The 19,460-nt window shown below is 38.0% G+C and overlaps 1 protein-coding gene across 2 annotated transcripts in view; it reads left to right on the top strand.

Annotated features, from left to right (window-relative positions):
- STK3 (serine/threonine kinase 3) overlaps nt 1-19,460 on the top strand; it is a 111,695-nt gene that overhangs the window by 26,908 nt on the left and 65,327 nt on the right. For both annotated transcript variants that reach the window (XM_035126143.3, XM_035126142.3), the window contains exons 7-8: nt 13,351-13,488; nt 16,669-16,794. In XM_035126143.3, the coding sequence (XP_034982034.1) occupies nt 13,351-13,488; nt 16,669-16,794 (264 nt within the window). The remainder of the gene's footprint in view (nt 1-13,350; nt 13,489-16,668; nt 16,795-19,460) is intronic.

Raw genomic sequence — 19,460 nt, 5'->3', positions numbered from 1 at the left:
TGAAATAGTCATTGCAAACAAAACACTACAGATAAAGCTTCTATATCACCCCTGCTGGCTGAAACATTTAGCCATTGTGGCACCTTAAAGACTAAAATACTTATAATGGCGTAAGCATTTGTGGACTCAAGCACACTTCGCTCATTGCAACATGGCATTTTAATCAGCTGAATAAATTACAGTATTGTGAATCTGATATCATAAAAGATGTGATATTTAACATACGTTTCAGCTGTAATAATCACTGACTTCAGTTTTTGCATCTCACTGCCATTATACTTGCACCTTTACAAGTTTCTCCTTTACATACATGCCAGCTAAGGTTTCACTTCATTCATCTGACAAAGTGGGCTTGAGTCCACAAAACACTTACGCTCTAATAAATGTGTTAGTCTTTAAGGTGGCACAAGATCTTTTATTATTTTCATGAAAAGGGACCAACATGGAACTTCTTTGAAGATCATTAAGAAACGACAGGCGCATATATATACATGTGTGAATCAGCTGTTTGCCCCTCTTTCAACTTACAATTGAGGACTCTGCTGCCTATTGTTCTGGAGTAGACTGTTCTGTGATACGGTAGACTGTGAAATCCTATGGCAAGATTCACCAGGACGAGCAGCTTAGAATGCAGCTGATCTCCAGCTTAGCCAGATGATTCCTGACTCAGCTGGTGTTAAGTCTCTTTAACTGTGGCTCAGCCAATGATACGCTGGCACAACTTGCTCAGCCAGCAAAAGGGGCATTCCAGAGGTGTGGCATGGGGGGGACCAAAGAGGTTGAATGCTAAGCTTGATTATGTCACCTGGCAATACAGTGCAGAACACTATTTTTAAAGGCTTGTTTTCCCTCTATCCTGCTGAATTTGGTTTGGATCCATTGTAACTTTATGCCAGCTTACCGTGGCTTGCTCTGTGCCATCTTCTTGTTTATAAGATTGCTCTCCCAGCTAGTGTTTATGTGTATTTACTCACTGTAACCTTTTATATATGTGTTTTGTTAATAACCTTTCATTAATTCACAATTGCCTAGCTGCTCTTGTTATATGAACTTAATTGAACAATATGGCATTTCATTCTTAGGAAACAGAGTGCCGAGATTTCTGTGGTCAATATCATAGAAAACATAGATCAAAAGTGAGATTCTTCAGTGTTTTCATTATGCATTTTAAGAACTTCTGTCAGAGTAACTGATTATTTGGGAAAGCAAAGTGCAGAGACGACTAGCAAACATCCACATTCAAAGCACTATGCTTTTAAAATGTAGCAGTACACTTATTTACCCCCTACGATTGTCAATTTTTTTAATTGCAAAGGAGAAAAAACTATAGTCAAAAGAATATCTAAAGCTTCCATCCTGCATTTTCTTTACGAAACTTAATATAATAATTGACTTTGCCGAAATGTTAAGGTTATTTGGACTGGAAGTTGGTTAAAATATAAGACTGGGGAAAAATCTACCGTATTTAAAATCTGTACACATGTAATGTCTGTGCTTATTCAAAGACAACATAATTCCAAGTTATGTTTTGTTGGATATGATGCATATTAAACGTAAGAGTCTTATTTAAAAAGAGGTGCCAATCAATCTAAATTTGTTGTAGCTAGAATTTGATGGTCTAAGGATAACTTATCATTCCTTTCTTGTTATAAAATAGTCAAATTTTGTAGTAGTATCAGTTAAGGAGTTTATGGAAACTTGGTTTAGGATTGTTTAAAAGAACACAAAATCTTTAATTTGAATTTGATGGCACCTGGTTTCATTTTTGTTCCCCCAGCAACACCACTGGTACCAAAAGTTACCAGCAGACCACCCTGGTTTAAGCAAAGGATGAAATCACTCTGGTCTTTTCTTTTTATTCCTTTAGTTTGCTGACTAAATATTTAAACAGAGGTATAACACATCTGTTATAGTTTGTGACATAGCTGTAGAGCAAGACTTTGTGGTGCATAATTTGCAATTTTTTTAAACACAGATTAATCTTAAAATTGTCTTCATGTTTAGCACTCTAAATGAAAAGAGAATTAAACTATGATTTACATTTTACAAGGCAAGAAGTAAGAATGTGTGTTTTAAAGCAACAAGCAGCTCTTGTCCTGAGAAATAGACCTAAAAGTTCATATTTTTAGCTTGCATGGTCTATTTTTAACATTGTATGAATCCAAGGTTGCTTCCAGATGTGATTTAGTTTTCATTATTGAGGTTCCCATGGGAAAGAGAGAGAGCCAACACAAATGTTACCTCCAGAGTTTTGCTCTTGTGCCTTTTTGACAGTGTCAGTAAGTTTACATTGACTATGAGCATTGGTTAAAATGTTTAAAGATGTGTATGGAATTTTAAGCATTATGAGTCCCTAGCTTTGTTTTTTGGGTGGTATGTTAGAAAAGGCAGGGGCAGGGAAGGACAATAAAACCTGGAAAACCTTGGCTGCCATTCCAGGTACCATTTTTTGTTGTTGTTGAAAAATTCTCTTTGCAACGATGGTAATAAACTAGTAAAATGGAAAATGCCATGCTGTCTTAAAGGCCACACGGATTTTGTGTAGCACATGCTTCCCCTCCTTAAAAATGGTATCTAAGTGAATTGTGTATGCTGGTGGCCAAAGGGAAATTGGACAGGGGGTTATTCATTTTAAAAATAATAATTACTCTTCTGCAGTATTATATGACACCAGAATTGTCCCTTAAAAAATAGCAGTCATGGGTGAACTGATCTCTTGTATAGTATGTGTTGGGTTTTTTTCTTCCCTTTGGGAAGAATAGTTCTCTGCTAATGTAATTTGCTCTTGCTACTTTCCCAAATCAGCCAAGTTAGCTACTCCCTTGCTTGGTCTGGAGCAGATCTGCTCTGATTCCATCATGTGTAAAACACTTACCGCGCCTGGCTCAGGACCATTTTTGCTCTCCAGTTTTGTTCCAGGCTACCCAGTTATATTAAGGAGCAAGCATTTTCAGGCATTACTTGGCCCAGAACAGCCTTGCCTATCCTGGTGCACTCCAGATGTTACCTATTACAATTCCTGACCCTTGGTCATGCCAGATGGGGCTGATGAGAGTTACAGTCTAAAACAACTGGAAGGCACCATGTTGGGAAAGCCTGGCCCAGTGGAATTTTGGGCACGATCCAGCCCCTACAACCTGCATATTGAAGGCATAGTGCATATGGTCTTGCTTGGCTACATAATTTATTTATTTAATTCATATCCTGCCCTCCGTCCTAAGGGAGCCCAGGGCAGTAAGTACTTTGGTGATAAAAATACAATTAAGAATAACCCCTAAGTACATACCGTACTTAGAACATTTAAAAACTGTTAAAAACAATAAAACACCTGATGCGAGTTTAAAGACTGATATACCCTCAGCAAAACAGTAAAAGTTTTCAGCAGGCATCTGTTTTATTTATTTGCATATTTATAATCCACACTTTGATAAAAAAACCATATCAAGGCAGTATATAACACAGAAGAATAAAATCAGCAAAAAGTATTCATAGAAAGATCAATAAAGAACTACAAAGGAATACAGTTATGGTGCCTGCCTAATGTAAATAGGTAAAGAGTTCCAAATTGCAGGATGGACAGTGTGTGGCGCTTATAGAAGTGTGGGTTCTGCAGATTTAAGTGATCGAGTCAGCATGTTGGCGTAAGGTGATCCCTTAAGTAAGCTGGTCCTAATTCAATAACGCCACATTGAACTCAGCACGGTAGTAAACTGGCAGCCAGTGTTTTCCAATTTTTTTCTACCCATTTTCTAATTTCGAGACGAAGGAAGATACTGCCACGGAGTTGTTTTTCCAGTTGCTAGCCCTAACTCTGAATAAAAAGATCCTATGTCACAAAGAGTGGTTTGACCATCTTTCTGAATTCTGCTGATATCCTAATGGTCTATTTCTGACGTGTAGTACAGTACTTGGGGCAGAGTTTGTGCTGCATCAGTGTCTAAAAAAATCCCAGCAGGTTATTCTTGCATTAAATAAAATACTGGTATAGTATGTCACATTCTATCTGATGCTGTTACATTTTGTAGCATTCGTTTTCCTTTGCCAAGGAGAAAGTTTAGAAATATTAAATGGTAAATAAATGCATTGATAGCCAGGCCCACCTAATTCTATTATATATCTATTTTTATCTGTTGGAAACAAGCAAAACAATTCAAATAGTTTCTCCAACTAGATCTCATATTGTGTGCCATCCAGCCAACATTTGCTCTTAGTTTGTAGTAGTCTGCATTTATTTTATTTGTATTGTAATCTTGGCTGTAAGGCTTTTGCTTTTAAAAGCAGGGTTTTAGCAGTAGCAATACCAATTGCCCACAATTATTGCACTGGACACACATAACAAGGTTTTCTATGGGCAATGTTGCACCTACCTTGAAGCATAATCACATTCTCAAAACATAAATTTGATACTATGTAGTTTTAAAACTACATAGTATGAGAGAATGCTCTTGTAGTCTGACAGGAAGTTATGTTTTCTATAGCAGCTTTTCTCAACCGCTGTTCCGCGGCACACTAGTGTGCCGCGAGACGCTGGCTGGTGTGCCGTGACATGCGCCGACGAGAAGGGCGATTTGCATTGTCACGTGCCTGGCGGCCGCCAACAACCAACACTGACCCGCCGGAAAGGAAGCCGGCCGGGTCACGACGCGGGGCGAGCGCAGCTCTCAACAGCCACCACCACGGGAGGGTGGTTTTAGACAAACTTAAAGAAGCTGGCTGGATGAGCTCAACCTGAAACTTGCTGAGCAAAGGATTGTGCTGGCAGAGAAACCAGTGGCTTGTGAAGCCTTATTACAGGAGATTGCAACCAACACAGCAATTGGCAAGTGTTTCTTACAGTCATAATTATATAGTCAATATAGGGCGGCACAGAGTTAAATTTTTTAACTTTTTTAATGGTGGTGTGCCTCGTGATTTTTTTCATGGAACAAGTGTGCCTTGGCCCAAAAAAGGTTGAGAAACACTGTTCTATAGGATGCCTTAACTTGAAAAGTATACCCACTTGTTTCAAACTGATCAGCATCTCATTGCAACATAAATATAGTACCTTATCTGCTTCTACTTTGGGTTAATTCCTTATCTGCTTCTACTTTGGGTTAATTATATGAGTTGTTAAGAGTGCTGCAAGCCTCTTCAAAGCTTAGCATCTGTTACAAAATTCCATTGCTGAGGTGGTAAAGTGGTGTTCAGGCATCTAAATCAAAACTTGTATTCATTTTGTCTCTGGTCTGGTCAGGCAATGCATTTATTTGTGTGTATACAAGGTGTCATATGATGAGTGTTGGAATTTCTTGGTTGACCCATAAGCTTTGTTTTGAAATTTAATGGAATAACAACATACTCAGTGTTCTTGCGACACTAGGCCAAGCCATGGAGCCATGGCTTAATTCTGGGTGGTAGAACAGCAGCAGAGAAGAGTGAAGTGGCTGTGATTTTTTTTTTTAAAAAAACTGGGAGTACCTGTACATTGACACATTCACCCACGGTTTGGGTTAACATTGTGTGTAAACTGAGCTGCTATGTAGATTCTGGTTTCCCCTTTGCTTATGAATCTTACTGAGTCTTGCGTTAGATATTCAGAATTCCTTTAAGCTTTTAATGCTTCAACGGCAGCCTATGGTTTCTCATTGGGGATTAGCAAATAAAGAAGATAATCAATAAAAGTAATTTAGTGTACGAAGTAATATGTTGATTTTCTTTCCCTTTGAATTTTAGCCAGAGATGGTTTAGATTATGACACCCAGTGCTTTGCCTTACGGCTGCGATTCTATAACTTTTTTCAGATGCATCAACTATGCACTGCCTAATTTGTTATGAAAGTGAAAGAAAAGTTGTTCAATAATTCTAGCTAAATTGTGCTGCTAACATATGCTTCTGATGAAATTTTGGTAATATGATAAGAATTTGAAAGAACTGTGTGATTGCTTAGGTTTAAATAACCATTTCAATGACAGTCAACTAAAGATGTATTTTCCTTCCTTTTTTGAGGATCATTTATGAGATGTTATTAAGTCCAAATGGCAGAGATCTGCCAGTAAGACATACTGAAATATAACCAGCAGAATTGTAAAATGAGTGCTCCTTGAATTTAGCATTAAGGTTAAATATAATTTTATTCAATTTATAATTTAATGCAACTTTGCTGAGGTAGTTCAGTTAAACGCATTTTGAAATCTTATTTCCATGATACAGATTTGTATTTAAACACATTTTTAATAACTGCATATGATGGGTGCCTCTAGATTTATAATTCTTTGCTATACTGCAAATATTGTTTGATAGTGAAAGTCTGTTATTTCTGAACTTGGATGGCTTAAACCTTATTCAGAAGCTGGCACAAGATTTGCAGGATGCAGAAACAGTTGTTCTTAAGAAATTGGTGTTTATATAAAACACACTCTTTCCTATTGTGTTTGATTATAAAGATAAGAGTGGTTTTCCTAACTTTTTTCCCCCAGAATGGAAGAGACTTTTTACTGGTTGAAGGTATATTTGGAAAGTAATGGAAACTGGATGATTTTTGCTAAACTTGTTTAGAGTAGATAGCTCTTTACCTGGATCTTAAGTTGGTATGTAAAGGTGTTGGTCAGCAGGAAGCTTCTTGGTCAAAGAACATGCTTCTTAATTGTTTCCAAATTGTTGCTCTCTGTGTTGATGTTTTCCTGCAAGATTATATATGTAATTGTAGCACAACCTGAAAGTTGATTTGTGTATTCGTTAAGTGTAAAAATACGCTGTGACTGTCTTCCTTCACAGATGACCAATTTTTATTTGAATGACCAAGAGTTATTTCAGATTACCCTGTTTCTCATATTTTAAGACATACCCATAAAATAAGCCATAGCAGGATTTTTAAGCATTCAAGGAATATAAGCCATACCCCGAAAATAAGACATAGTGATAGGCGCAGCAGCAATGCCGGCCGCGGCAGGAGGAGGAGGAAAAAAATAAGACATCCCTTGAAAATAAGCCATAGTGTGTTTTTTTGAGGAAAAAATAAATATAAGACATGTCTTATAATATGAGAAACACGGTATATGTAAAATTATGATTACTGCTGCTGCCCCAAGATGCCTTACTTTACAATCTCATTGTTTTTGCTTTCTGTTCAAGGCTTCCCTTAGGTAAAGTGAGGCAGCTGCCTCAGACAGCAGACGTGGGAAGAATGGCAGCAGACAGAACTGTGTGTACCACCTAACCTTCTCTGTGCCTCCTCCTCCTAAGCTAGCGTGCTGTCCTTTGCTAGCATTATTTCAAGTTTCAACTTCCAGGCTACTTACATCATTTCATTCAAAGCTTATAAGCATAAATATCACCCTCCCACGTTGATAGCCCTTGATGTCCGTAAAACTGACTAGATTCCTAATTATTTAATACAGTCGTTTAGGTTGACTTAAAAGTACAAATGTTATTGGGAAAGCAGGGCGCAAGCTTTAGACTATTGTTGTTCTTAATGGTCACTGAATCTGCACTCTACGGCCCCCTTAAGAGTAGCTTCACATCAACAGGCTTGAAAATTAGGTAGTCACCTGACATTTAAACAGAAGTGCAAATTACATTATTCGTGTCCTAGAGGTACCAGCAATCCATGTTTAAGCCAAGATATATAACAGAAAATGTTGTATAAAGCTACTGTTTTTGCCTGTCAAGCAATTAAGCAATTTCAGTTTAAATGTCAGTTTGAAGATGAGAAACAGGAAAACAATGTAGAAATATTAGTTGCTCTTAATTCTTCTGTTTTGGTGTTATCCAAGGCAATAGTGTTCTGTAGCCACTGTATGACCTACCCAAAGGCAATTGCAATCCTTACTTTTTCAAAGCTAATTGTTCCATGTTTAGTTTACTAAATGTCATCTGGACTCAGTAAAAAGCAAATGACCTGCATTGAATTAGTATAATTGTAACAAAAACAAAATATCACATAGTTTGGGTCTCATACAGGAAAGGAGAAAGTTGGAAAAAATTCCCTGTTTGATAAATAAAATCTGAGATATGAAACAGGTTTTACCTGTTTTGGACTCTTTAAAATATTAAATTTTTACTTTTTATTCTTTACTATTCGAAAATAACATTTCCTCCCTCAAACTTATTTGACTGTCTCACATCAGTATAAGGTTATTTTAGTGATATATTTCTCTTTTTGCCAATTTAATCCTTTTTAAAATTCCCATGTAAGGCCCCACCATGACCTGGACTTGTAGGTTAGAGAGTGGCAAACACCTGCAAGAGGGGTCTGTTACGTATGCAAGAGGCTCAGTCCTAAGCAGTGCCCCCCTAGGAGCGATAGGCAGGTGATCAAGGAATGGTCAGTTTGAGAGATAAATTAAACCAGAGCCACATGAATACTGTAGGTAGTTTTAAGAAGACTAGTACAAATACAAGTGGCATATTTTATCATCATGTACAGTTTATATTGACTTTGCCAGAAGAAGGTAGGGGCAGAAGAGAGAGAGAAACAGTGTCTTTTTCTGGCTTTTTGGTTCTGTAGTTCTGGTTATATGAAGTCTCACCAGTCACTGGTGCAGGGAATCTCTGCAGAGATCCAGAACAGAATGTTGTAATTCTGTAATTATTTGAAACCTACTAATAGCAATTGTACAATCCACAGAAAGTTAAGTACACTGATCCCTACGGAGATCAGTGAGATTTCATATGTTCTTTTGTCTGTTGTAGCCAACATGTGGCAGGCTTGTTTAGGTGTTATTAAAGATCACATGGGGAAATATTTCACACAGGTGCTTAGATTTCTATTTGCAGTTATTATGGAAACTAGATCATTCAGTTAAGAATAAAAGAGAGAGAGAAGAAAACTGTTGTTCTTGATATGCAAGAAATAATGTAGAAACTGTGGGCCAGACAATGTGTGATTGTAACAGACCCCACACACTGTTCTTCCCCATAGCACTTCCTTTATTGCAGACTCATTTCTGGTATTGGAGTCTAGTTGCAGAATAGATGTCCCAGGGGTTGGGCAGGTGAGTGAGCCAGGTAAGAAAAAGTGGCAAATATTCAACAACCTCAACCTGTGGGCCCTTTCTGCACTCTTACCCTCTGCTTTACATATGATCAGGGCAAATCCATTTTCAAAGAATGGTTCTTTTGCCTTCACATAGAGTTTGATTCAAACCCATCTCTAGACAGCTTCCTTAGTGTAAACTTTAAAAAAGCCTTTCTGACTCACACCAGAGGCCCATCTAGTCCAGCACCCTGTTCTCATAGTGGCCAACCAGGTATCTATATGTAATATGTACCTGAGTGTACACGCTTCCCACCTATTGTTGTTGTTGTTGTTGTTGTTGTTGTTGTTGTTGTTGTTGTTGTAATTAGAATTTATATACTGCCCTATACCTGGAGGTCTCAGGTAATTACCAGCAATTGGCACACAGAGGTAGAACATATCTATTGTGGCTAGCATGTATAACTGAAGTTAATCAAATTGAGCTTCTTTGAAAGTATCGTGCTTGAAAAGTGCTAGAAAGCTACTTTTACACATTTGACCTCTTGAATCATAGCATGTGCAGAACTGCAGAATAATCTTGTAGTTCAAGATAAAATGCCGCCTATCCTTTGGTAATCTTTGCTCTTAATCATGTGACAATTGTTCCCTTATCTTTTCCTCCTCCTGTAGTTTGCATTAAATAATATCCAAAGGTCATAATTTTAAGAGTATTTGCCGTTTATGGGTACAAATTATGGACAGCTAAACTACTGGTGCAATGATAGGAGTGAGGCCTTGTCAGCATATAACACCTGTTCTCAGAGATCTGCAGTGGTTGCTGATTTGCTACCGGGCCAAGTTCAAGGTGTTACTATTAGTATATAAAGCCCATAACAACTTGGGACCAGTTTACCTATGAGATCGCCTTACTTACCCTATATAAGCCCTTTCAACCACTTTGATTGGCAGAACTCTCACTGTTACAGGTGCCACATAATACCTGTTCCACACTTGTTGGGATGGCCAGGTTGCTAAGGGTCAAAAGAGATGTACAAGGAAGCTGCCTTGTTGTGAGCCATACTGAGAGACAATGCCTCTTGCCTCAGTACTGTCTGCAGCATAGGTAGCCAATACGTTACCCACCTCTATGCTGGTAGATTACAACTCCCATCATCCCTGATAATTGGGTATGCTGACGGGCTGATGGGAGGGGGAGTTAAGCAACATTTGGAGGCACAACGTTAGCTTTCTCTGGTCTACAATGACTGGCAGCAGCTTTCCCATGTTTTCATACAAGGATTCCCCCCCTTGAATTGAATTGCTAGGAATTTATTTTGGGACATTTTGCCTGCAGAGCTACAGCCCCTCATCATATAGCGTGTGTATATATGTCTGTCTGTCTGTCTGTCTGTCTGTCTGTCTGTCTGTCTGTCTGTCTGTCTGTCTGTCTGTCTGTCTCTCTCTCTCTCTCTCTCTCTCTCTCACACACACACACACACTTTATGTGGGCTGTGGGATAAGTGGGATCATCACTGGTGTGGAGAGAGGTGGGCTTTTTAATCCTTTGAGTTTGCTGCATTCCTTCTTGCCCCACATTGGTTATTTACGAGAGGAAAGCTTTGGCCCCAACTCCGCTTCCAGTCTAGCAACGGGATTTGTTTTTATCAACTTTTATGTGCAAGCTTAGTAACTCAGCTATCTTCTGTAGTAAACTGAGCAATGTATATTGAGCATTTAACTGTAATGAATGTTTGTTTCCTTCACATGGCCAAAGCAATTTTGTAGTGTGGTTCTGAGCTGCTTTGGAGCTGATTCTCAAACAACCTTGTAAAGTGAAATAAACTCTGAAGGGTTGGAATATACTCTAATTATCCTGTATAAAGTGGTTTATATAATGTTTTATAGTGAGTCGTTGTGTCATAGGTCACTGTTAATTATTATATGGAACTTCAGCTGACTCTGTGATGATGATGATACTAAAGAAACAGTAGTTAGACCATTTCCCCCCTTTAGGTTTTTTTTTTAAGCTACTGCAAAACTGCCATTCTAACTTGAACATTATGTGACAACTTTCCAACTTTCCAGGTTCAAATGTTGGTTACTGTCAAGGTCACAAGCAAATACTTTATCTTGGCATGTCCTTAATTTTAAATTAAAGTATGCTGCTAAACAATTAGTTTGGATTTGCACTTTCTAAGACGAATCTGTTGATCATTGCTATGCCTTAAATTAGAGTATCTTCATTAAACATGATAAAATCATTGTAGAAGGGGTTAATTATGTTACACCAGATGGACACCTTGGCTTGTTGCCAGATTTCTCTCAAGTTAATAGTTTATCTGAATTATTCATGAAAAATAAATACTTGAATGGAGTTTGGGAAAGAATATTACATTTTATGTTGATGGCAGCTTTCCCCATTTATGAAAATCTTGTGACTGTTATAATAGTCGCAATTTTTCTGAGACCTTTTCACAGTTGTTAAGGCTCAGGGTTGCACTACATACTGTGCACACTGCACAATGTATGTACATTTTGGGTGTAACATCAGAACACAAGAAGAACCTGCCAGATCAGGCCAGTCACCCATCTACATAGCTGCCAAGTTATCCCTTTTTTACAGGGATTTTCCCTTATGCTGAATAGGCTTCCTCGCGAGAAAAGGGAAAACTTGGCAGCTATGCATCTAGGCCAGCATCCTATTCTCACAGTGTCCAACCAGATGACAACGACGATGATGATTATATTAATTAAATTTGTATACAGCCCTTCCTCCGAAGATCACAGGGTGGTTCACAAGATAAAAATACAAAATGCGAACACAAAATACATAATAGAAACAAGAACAACCCAGTAACCGCCTCCCACAAACACATTTAAAAGGCAATAGAATGTTAATCAGCCAAAAGCCTGGCTTAAAGAGAAATGTTTTCACCTGGCACCTAAAGATACGTAATGAAGGTTCCAGGCAAGTCTTCCTGGGGAGAGTATTCCACAAATGGGGAGCCACTGCAGAAAAGGCCTCTTCTGATGTTGCCACCCTCTGGACCTCTTGTGGTGGTGGCACATGAAGAAGGGCCTCAGAGTCCGGGTCAGTTCATATGGCAAGAGGCAGTCCTTATGCCTGTGGGAAACCTGCAAGTGGAATCGAAGCTCAAGAGCCCTCTCTTCTCCTGTGGTTTCCAGCAGCTGGTATATGGAAGGAAGCATTACTGCCTCCAGCTGTGGGGTCAGAGCAGTAGCCATAATGACTAGTAGCTTTCAGTACTGTTCTCCACCATGAATTTATCCAGTCCTCTTTTAAAGTCATTTGAGTTGGTGACCGTCACTGCCTACTATGGGAGAAAGTCCCATGACTGTGCACTACACAAATAAGTACTCTCTTTTTTCGTTTTTTTGCAGTGCATGTGTGTTTTCTATGCATGCCCACATATAAATTCAATAAACTAGCACTTTAGGCAGAGTGCTTTGCTACATCTTTATCTCTAGGAAAGTTTGGCAGCTTCTGGGAGATTCTTACATTGGGAAGTAGTAAAAGCACACACCCTGAATTTTGCATATTACAGTCATTTTATTATTGCCTCATTCCCCCATTCCCCCACACCCAGTATGGTGGTGATGTGGAAGCTGCAGTATTAGTACAATTCCTTCCTTTGCCTGTGGAATAAACTGAGGAGCCCTAGACATCTTGGAGGAATCCAGGTTGTGGCTTCTCCCCTCCGACTGTTATTTCTGTTTCAAGGAAAGACAAGTCTTATGGGGGAAATGGCCCTGTGCTACCTTCTTTTTTAGCCTCTGAAGGAGTCATGCAAAAGCTCCCACAATATAATATAAGACAGAGGGACTTGGCATACCACTTCATTCTGATTAATATGTAGTTTGGTTCCAAGCTTACCTGCTTTTACAATTAACCTCTCATTCTTTATCTATTTTTATGTAGCAAGGTTTGTATTGCATTGGCAGATTAATAGAAACCTAATCAATTTGTTAAGTGCTCTAAAATATTACCCATTTGATTTACCCAGTTTACTGTTTTGTATGTATAAAAGTGGCATATAATAGCTGCTAGATCATATTTTATGTGCTTAACCAGGAAGTGTTTTTGCTTCTCAGCCAAAAGACTGTGAAATTCAAAATCTTCTCTTGAGACTGATTAGCAATAATAGATAAAGTAAAGAATGATGTGCACAATGAGGTACAGTTTAAATAGAGGAAATTGTAATGGGAAGTAGCTACATTGGTAGCAGATGGATTTGCTTCCTTTATCTTGGTGATATTGGAAATTCAAGACTAGCTAAACTCCCCTCATCCCCTTCCAGGTTTCAACTTGAAAAATAAAGATAAAAGGAACAAAGTTGTTTTAATTTGCTGAAATACTGATAGACTTACCTTTTCTTCCACCCTTAAAAAAATAGGCAATTTTTATGATTCCTACGAACCCCCCTCCAACATTCCGGAAGCCAGAGCTCTGGTCTGATGAATTCACTGATTTCGTGAAAAAATGTTTGGTGAAGAATCCTGAGCAGAGAGCAACTGCAACCCAACTTTTGCAGGTCAGTATTCAACTGTGTTCCCTAGGGAAGCTTGGATTTATGCCCCCAGCAGATGTAATCCAACAGAGTTTGGATGGCACCATATTGGCTATTCCCAGACCCAGACAGACAGTTCTGGGAAACCTTTCCCACTTACCCAGCTTTCTTAAAAACTTAAAATATTTGGTATTGGTTTTAGTCACAGTTGAATTTTGCATGTTGCTGCCTCCTTCATTCTTCCTGCCCTCATTCTGGAACTCCCCAAACCATTTCTATCAGCTAGCAAATCTGAGTCTGCTTGATTTGAACTCTTTCTCCCTCCTTGTCCTCTCCAACCCTCTGCTTTCCATCTTTCCTTATTTTCCTACTTACCTTTGTCATTCTTGAAGACTTTTGTTGCAGTATAATTTTGGGTTTTAGTTCTTTTCTTTTGTGACAGTGGGCGAAAAATGCAAATCCAAGTGTGGCCCAACTTCGTTTTAGTACTGTGCTTCTGCATTGGTAGCCAGCACACTGTCCTGTCCTCATGCAGCTTTGTAGATGGATATCAAGACTGTAATTGTAACCATGCTTACCTGGGAGTAAGCTTCATTAAATTCAGTTCTGGGTAGATATCATAGAATCGTAGGTTTGGAAGGGACCTCAAGGTCCAACCCCCTACATTGCAGCAATCTCAGCTAAAGCACCCATGACAGATGGCCATCCAACCCCTGCTTATGGTTAGGATATGGTTAGGATAGCGCTGTAACTCTTTTTATTCTAGATGGAACTGAATTAATATTCCTGTACTGTTTTCTCTTTTTATTTATACTTATTTGTAAAAATATTTATATACAACTGTATCATAAAAATAGTATCACAGTGGTGGACGACAACAACAACAACAACAGACAGTAAAATCATAAAAAGCTAAAACAAGAGGAAAGCCATAGTAGTAGTAGTAGTAGTAGTAGTAGTAAAAGTAAACAGCACATAGTGGAAAAGCAGCAGGGAACATAAAAAACATAAAACATAAAAAAACTCTGTAACAGTTAGGTAACATATTATTACTATTTTGGTTATTGATTGCCTTTTACAAGAAGTCTCAAGTTGATTTACAGTGAGAGAGATAATAAAATAAACACAAAAAATTACATATAAAAGATTAAAAACACAATTACAACAATCCACTAGAAACTTATTTATTTCAAAAAAATTATGCACTGCTTGATTGTAAAAAAGCATTAAAGTGGTTTACAAAAAGATAAAACAATATAATCAAGAAAAAACTACAATACTTTAAAACAAAGGTTAAAATACTAAAATAGATTAAAATCCTCTTCCCAAGGACACAGACATGCTTGCTATAAATTATTCAGCTAAACTTCACCCCCCCTTCAACCACAGCAATAAAAACCAGCAGTTGAATAATGCCTGGGAAAAGAGGAGAGATGCCACCACTGAAAAAGGTCATCTCTCTTATTACCACCCTGTGACCACAATAGTCCTGCAACCATGTTCCATATGGCATGGGATATGGGGGGAAGAACTTCATTTTATCGTTTACAAATCTGATGCTGGGAATAAGGTGATATCTGTGCAATAAAAACACAACCTTGAGGAGAGACATCCAGGCTTTGTGCAGAAAATGGATAATTACATTACTAAAATGTGATTGTGTGGGAAGTTCCTGTGCTGAAGTTACAAAAAGAGTTTGCTCTGACTTTTGTAAGAAAAAAAATCAGCAAATTTTTAGCAACTTTTAATAGCAAAGCAAAATATATTTTTGAGAGCACAGCCTATTAGGACATATCAAGGACCATTAGGACATATCAAGAGTCAAGAGCACAATTTATGAGCTTTCTCCTTTAAAAGAAAACACCAAAAACAAAACAAAACAACAAAACAAAACACCCTATGGGGCAGGAGTCAACTAATAAAGTCCCATCAGTGGAAACTAGCACAAGGGGACTTCCTCCATCTTCTCTCTCCTGAAATTGGCTCTTGGGGGTCAGCAAAAAACCCCAGAACAGTGTGCAGGGGTAGGAGAGGGGGACCATTCAATCTTGCAAGGTGACATGCTTGCCCTGATGGGTGGAATAATTGACATAAGGCAACATTGAATTTCTCTCCTGGGTTTTCAATAGATAAATTGGTTTAAAATTCCACTTGGAATTTTAATGTACAAATGTTAATAGCAAGAATAGGAAAGCAGGTGATCTATAAACAGCCATATTCACATTAATGATAGAACACATGCCAGTTCTTAAACCAGGAGTGTAAATTATATTAAAATAGGTGGGTTTTCTTGATTTCTTCAATATCATCTGGCCAGCCTGAGGGTTTTAATTTTACTTCTTTTTTAATTCATCATTGTACATTGTACAGACTGCACATTGTGGCTGTAGCACTTTCCCTCCAGTTCTGCTACCCATGGCTAACCACGGTTTGGCGTAGTGTCAAGACTTAACCTTGACTTGTAGTTTGTTTTCCCCAGACGAATCACAGGTGGTAAACCAGGAACAAACTTTGGTTACAGCTTATGGTTTGCCTGAAGCAAGACAAGCCACTAGCATGGGTTTTGATGGAATGCTAAGCCAAACCATGGCTTAGCCTTGGGTAGTGTAGCAGCAGCAGCAGGGGTAGGGTGGGGCTTGGAAGATTACTCTGGACGTGATCAAGAACTTTCATGTTTGCTCATTTGCATTAAGCCATGGTTTGGTTTAGCATTACGTGTGAACCAGTTCAATGGCTCAATGATTCACTTTATGTGGATCATTATATTGCCTGCTCTGCTTATGGCCACTAACTTGCATTGTCAGCTTGTTAAGATGAATTAAATACTGTAACCGAATGCATTTAAAAGTTTATTTTTCTATGTCAGGCTATCTTCTCTTTGTTTATTTACCACCTAATTCGCATTTCCTTTGGACAATTATATCCTTAACTGTAAAGCAGTTGTGATTTGTAGTAACATTCTTCTCATGGTTGCTGTTTACCTAAACAAACAAAATGGAAAATCCTATTTAGCTGCAAAGCGGTTAAACAGATCATATGTTCTTTTATTCCAAATTTTAATTGCTGTCCAAAGGGAAATGTTCTTTCATGCACTGGTCTGTGAAGTTGATTGACATGTTGTTTTAACATGTTACACCATATTTATACTATATGTACAGTGTCTGTAGGCTCCGTTTTGTGTAACTATATGGTTTTCTTTTCTAGCATCCTTTTATTAAGAATGCAAAACCAGTTTCAATCCTGAGAGACCTGATTACTGAAGCTATGGAAATTAAGGCGAAAAGGCATGAAGAACAGCAGAGGGAACTTGAAGAAGAAGATGAAAACTCGGTGTGTGAGAATTTAATTATTTTTTTGTGTGGCCAGTTACATGGAGCTAGTTTGCACGTAGTACTAAACCATGGTTTAATGCTATACAGATTAGCCTGAGCGAAGCATCGTGCTCTCCCCCCTTGCTTTCCCTCCTTGTGGCTTAGCATTGGGAATCCTGCTTTAAAACAAGCCAATGGTTGCTAAATGAGCCATCTTCAAGCCATGGTTTATGAACCATTTCAGTTTTTTCTTCCAAACTGAAAATAATCTCACCAGCACTCTTCCCGACTGTTCAGGAGGGAGGAATACACAAGCTGATGCTTGCTCAGGCTTGCTGAGGTTGGTCATGCCACGCTAAACCATGGTTTAGTGTTGCATATGAACCAGCCAGTATCTACATATTTAAACGATCAGTTGTGATCAAGAGAGTTGCCCCTGGGTTTTTCTGAGTTTTATTCCTGGCAAGTGCCACATAAACCCCCAGATTGCAGAAGCAGTTTGTAGGTTTGTTGTAAGTTTTTAATTATTAGAAGGGGGTGGGCAGTTGGCTCAAAAGCAGTCTGGCTCCCTCCATTTTAGTGGGAATGCAATCTTGATATTTTACCTGCATTCGGGAACAGATAAAATCAAGAGTATGGGGGAAAAGTGATTGCTCAGTTTCTCATGGCCAAAACATAAATGTGCTTGAGATTGCAAATATATCCTTTCTCATAGAAAAACTACTATAAACAAAGGCATGTGTGTGTGGACATTTAGTAACTCTAGTATGACCAGCTTACCTGTTCTGGCTCTTGTTTTAATAATAATTGGCCATACAACCTTTAAAGAACATGTTAGAGAATTAAATTTATAACCTTGCAAATTCAAGCAACAATTTGAGTAGATATCTAAGGGCTAATGGGAGTATAGCAGCAGTCTATGAATGTCTGTCTATCAGTGTTTTGTGCTGTGTCTTTTGTGACTAGGTGACTAATCTTATCAGAGGTGACTCAAAGCATTTACATTAGTAAATAGTTTTGTCCTGCTATCTGCTTTACTAAGTGACATCTGCTTTCCCTTTTGGCTTGACAGAGACTTCTGCATAAAATTTAAAATGTGCGTATTCTTCAATTTGTCAAGTAAAAGGGATTTGCTTACCTGTTCTTATATCCTGCTTGGCAAGCTGCACTGCATTATTGTACTGTTTATATAGGCGAGAGCATTTATTGTGACACACAGCATTCTCACCAGTTGTCATTTTATCTAGAGAAATTCAAGTAGCATGATCAGTGGTCATTTTTTCCTCTGCTGGACATCTTTTCCTTGAGGGCATAGTTTAGAACCATTTCTTCATCTATCAGACACGCTTAATCTTTCTTAGCATTTCCATTCATGCAATACTGAGAGATAATTGCTATTGAGATACCGGACTTTATGAAAGGTTATCTTTTTTTTATGAAAGGTTATCTTGTGGTGCCTCTCTTATTAGATACCTTTAAAGAAACAGTTATGACAAACCAGCTGTAAAGTTACTTAAAACTAGTACTTTGGTTGAAGAAAAGGCTGCAAAATTTTGAGCTGCTTGATGTCAGGTTTCATAAATAAAATGAAATGATCTATTGCCCTTTAGAATTTTATTAGAGGAAAAAATAACCCGTGGTAATTATTTATCCAGAGGGGTAGCTGCATTAGTTTCTTGCAGCAAAAACAACAGTCTTGCAGACCTTACAGAGTAACGCATTCATTATGGCATATTATTTCTGGGACTGCAATCCACTTCGTCAGATAACACTTCATTTGTTAGTGCCACAAGCCTGTTGTTTTCAGTATATCATATATCCTCAAAAGTTCAGCTGGCACACCTGTAGTCTGGGCGACTTTTATAAACAAGTAGCAATGTCTACCTTCTTTGAAAGCTATGTGGAATATAGTCAATAATAGAGCTCATGAAGTTGAGTTTAGGCATGTTACAAGAATAGCTTGTCTGATGAGAATGTATTCTGACAAACTGACATGTTTTGATAGGTGTTGAGGTAACTTTACAGATTTTTTTAATTAAGTAAAAAGTCCAAGCTGAGTACTCTACAGAAGGTTAATCCCAATATCAAAGTTTAAATGTTGGTTTAAGCATTACTAAACATGATCTAGCTCTTTTATGCATTTTTGAAGTGTGATGCAAATTTGATTCTGATGTCAGGCAGCTGTATTATGGAAACGTAAAGCAACTCGTTGCCTGGCAGCCCCCAAGAAACATGTCCAAATATTTATTTCAAAGGATCTTTAAAGAAATGAACTAATAGTCAACTCTTGCTGTATCTTTTTGCTTCACATTTCAATATCTACATTATCACAAGATTGTTTGAAAACACTTCCTAATGACAAAAATAAAATGACGTGCTTTTTATAGTAATAACTAAGAACAAAAAAACAGTTACCGTAGCTTTATTGGTATAGTATGCTTGCTTCCATGTTACTAATTCCTACAGTTCAACTTCCTTATATATCTAATTACTTGATATTAACTCTTGAGGGAGTTAGAAATCAGGGAAGTTTAAAAAAGCTAAATCATCTTCTTGTTTCCAGTCTTCTTGTTTTGCCATCATGTTTCTGAAACTATTATAGCTGGAAACTTGCTTATTTTTAAGACAGGCCAGGATTCTTTGAATTGTGTGTGCCTTTCAAAAGATGCGGGTAAATATGCTGTC

Source organism: Zootoca vivipara, chromosome 8, assembly GCF_965207765.1.
Source record: "Zootoca vivipara chromosome 8, rZooViv2.hap1.1, whole genome shotgun sequence".
In the NCBI taxonomy this organism is placed as follows: Eukaryota; Metazoa; Chordata; class Lepidosauria; order Squamata; family Lacertidae; genus Zootoca; species Zootoca vivipara.
Note: the sequence above shows the minus strand (reverse complement) of the source record. Positions and strands in the feature narration are given on the sequence as shown.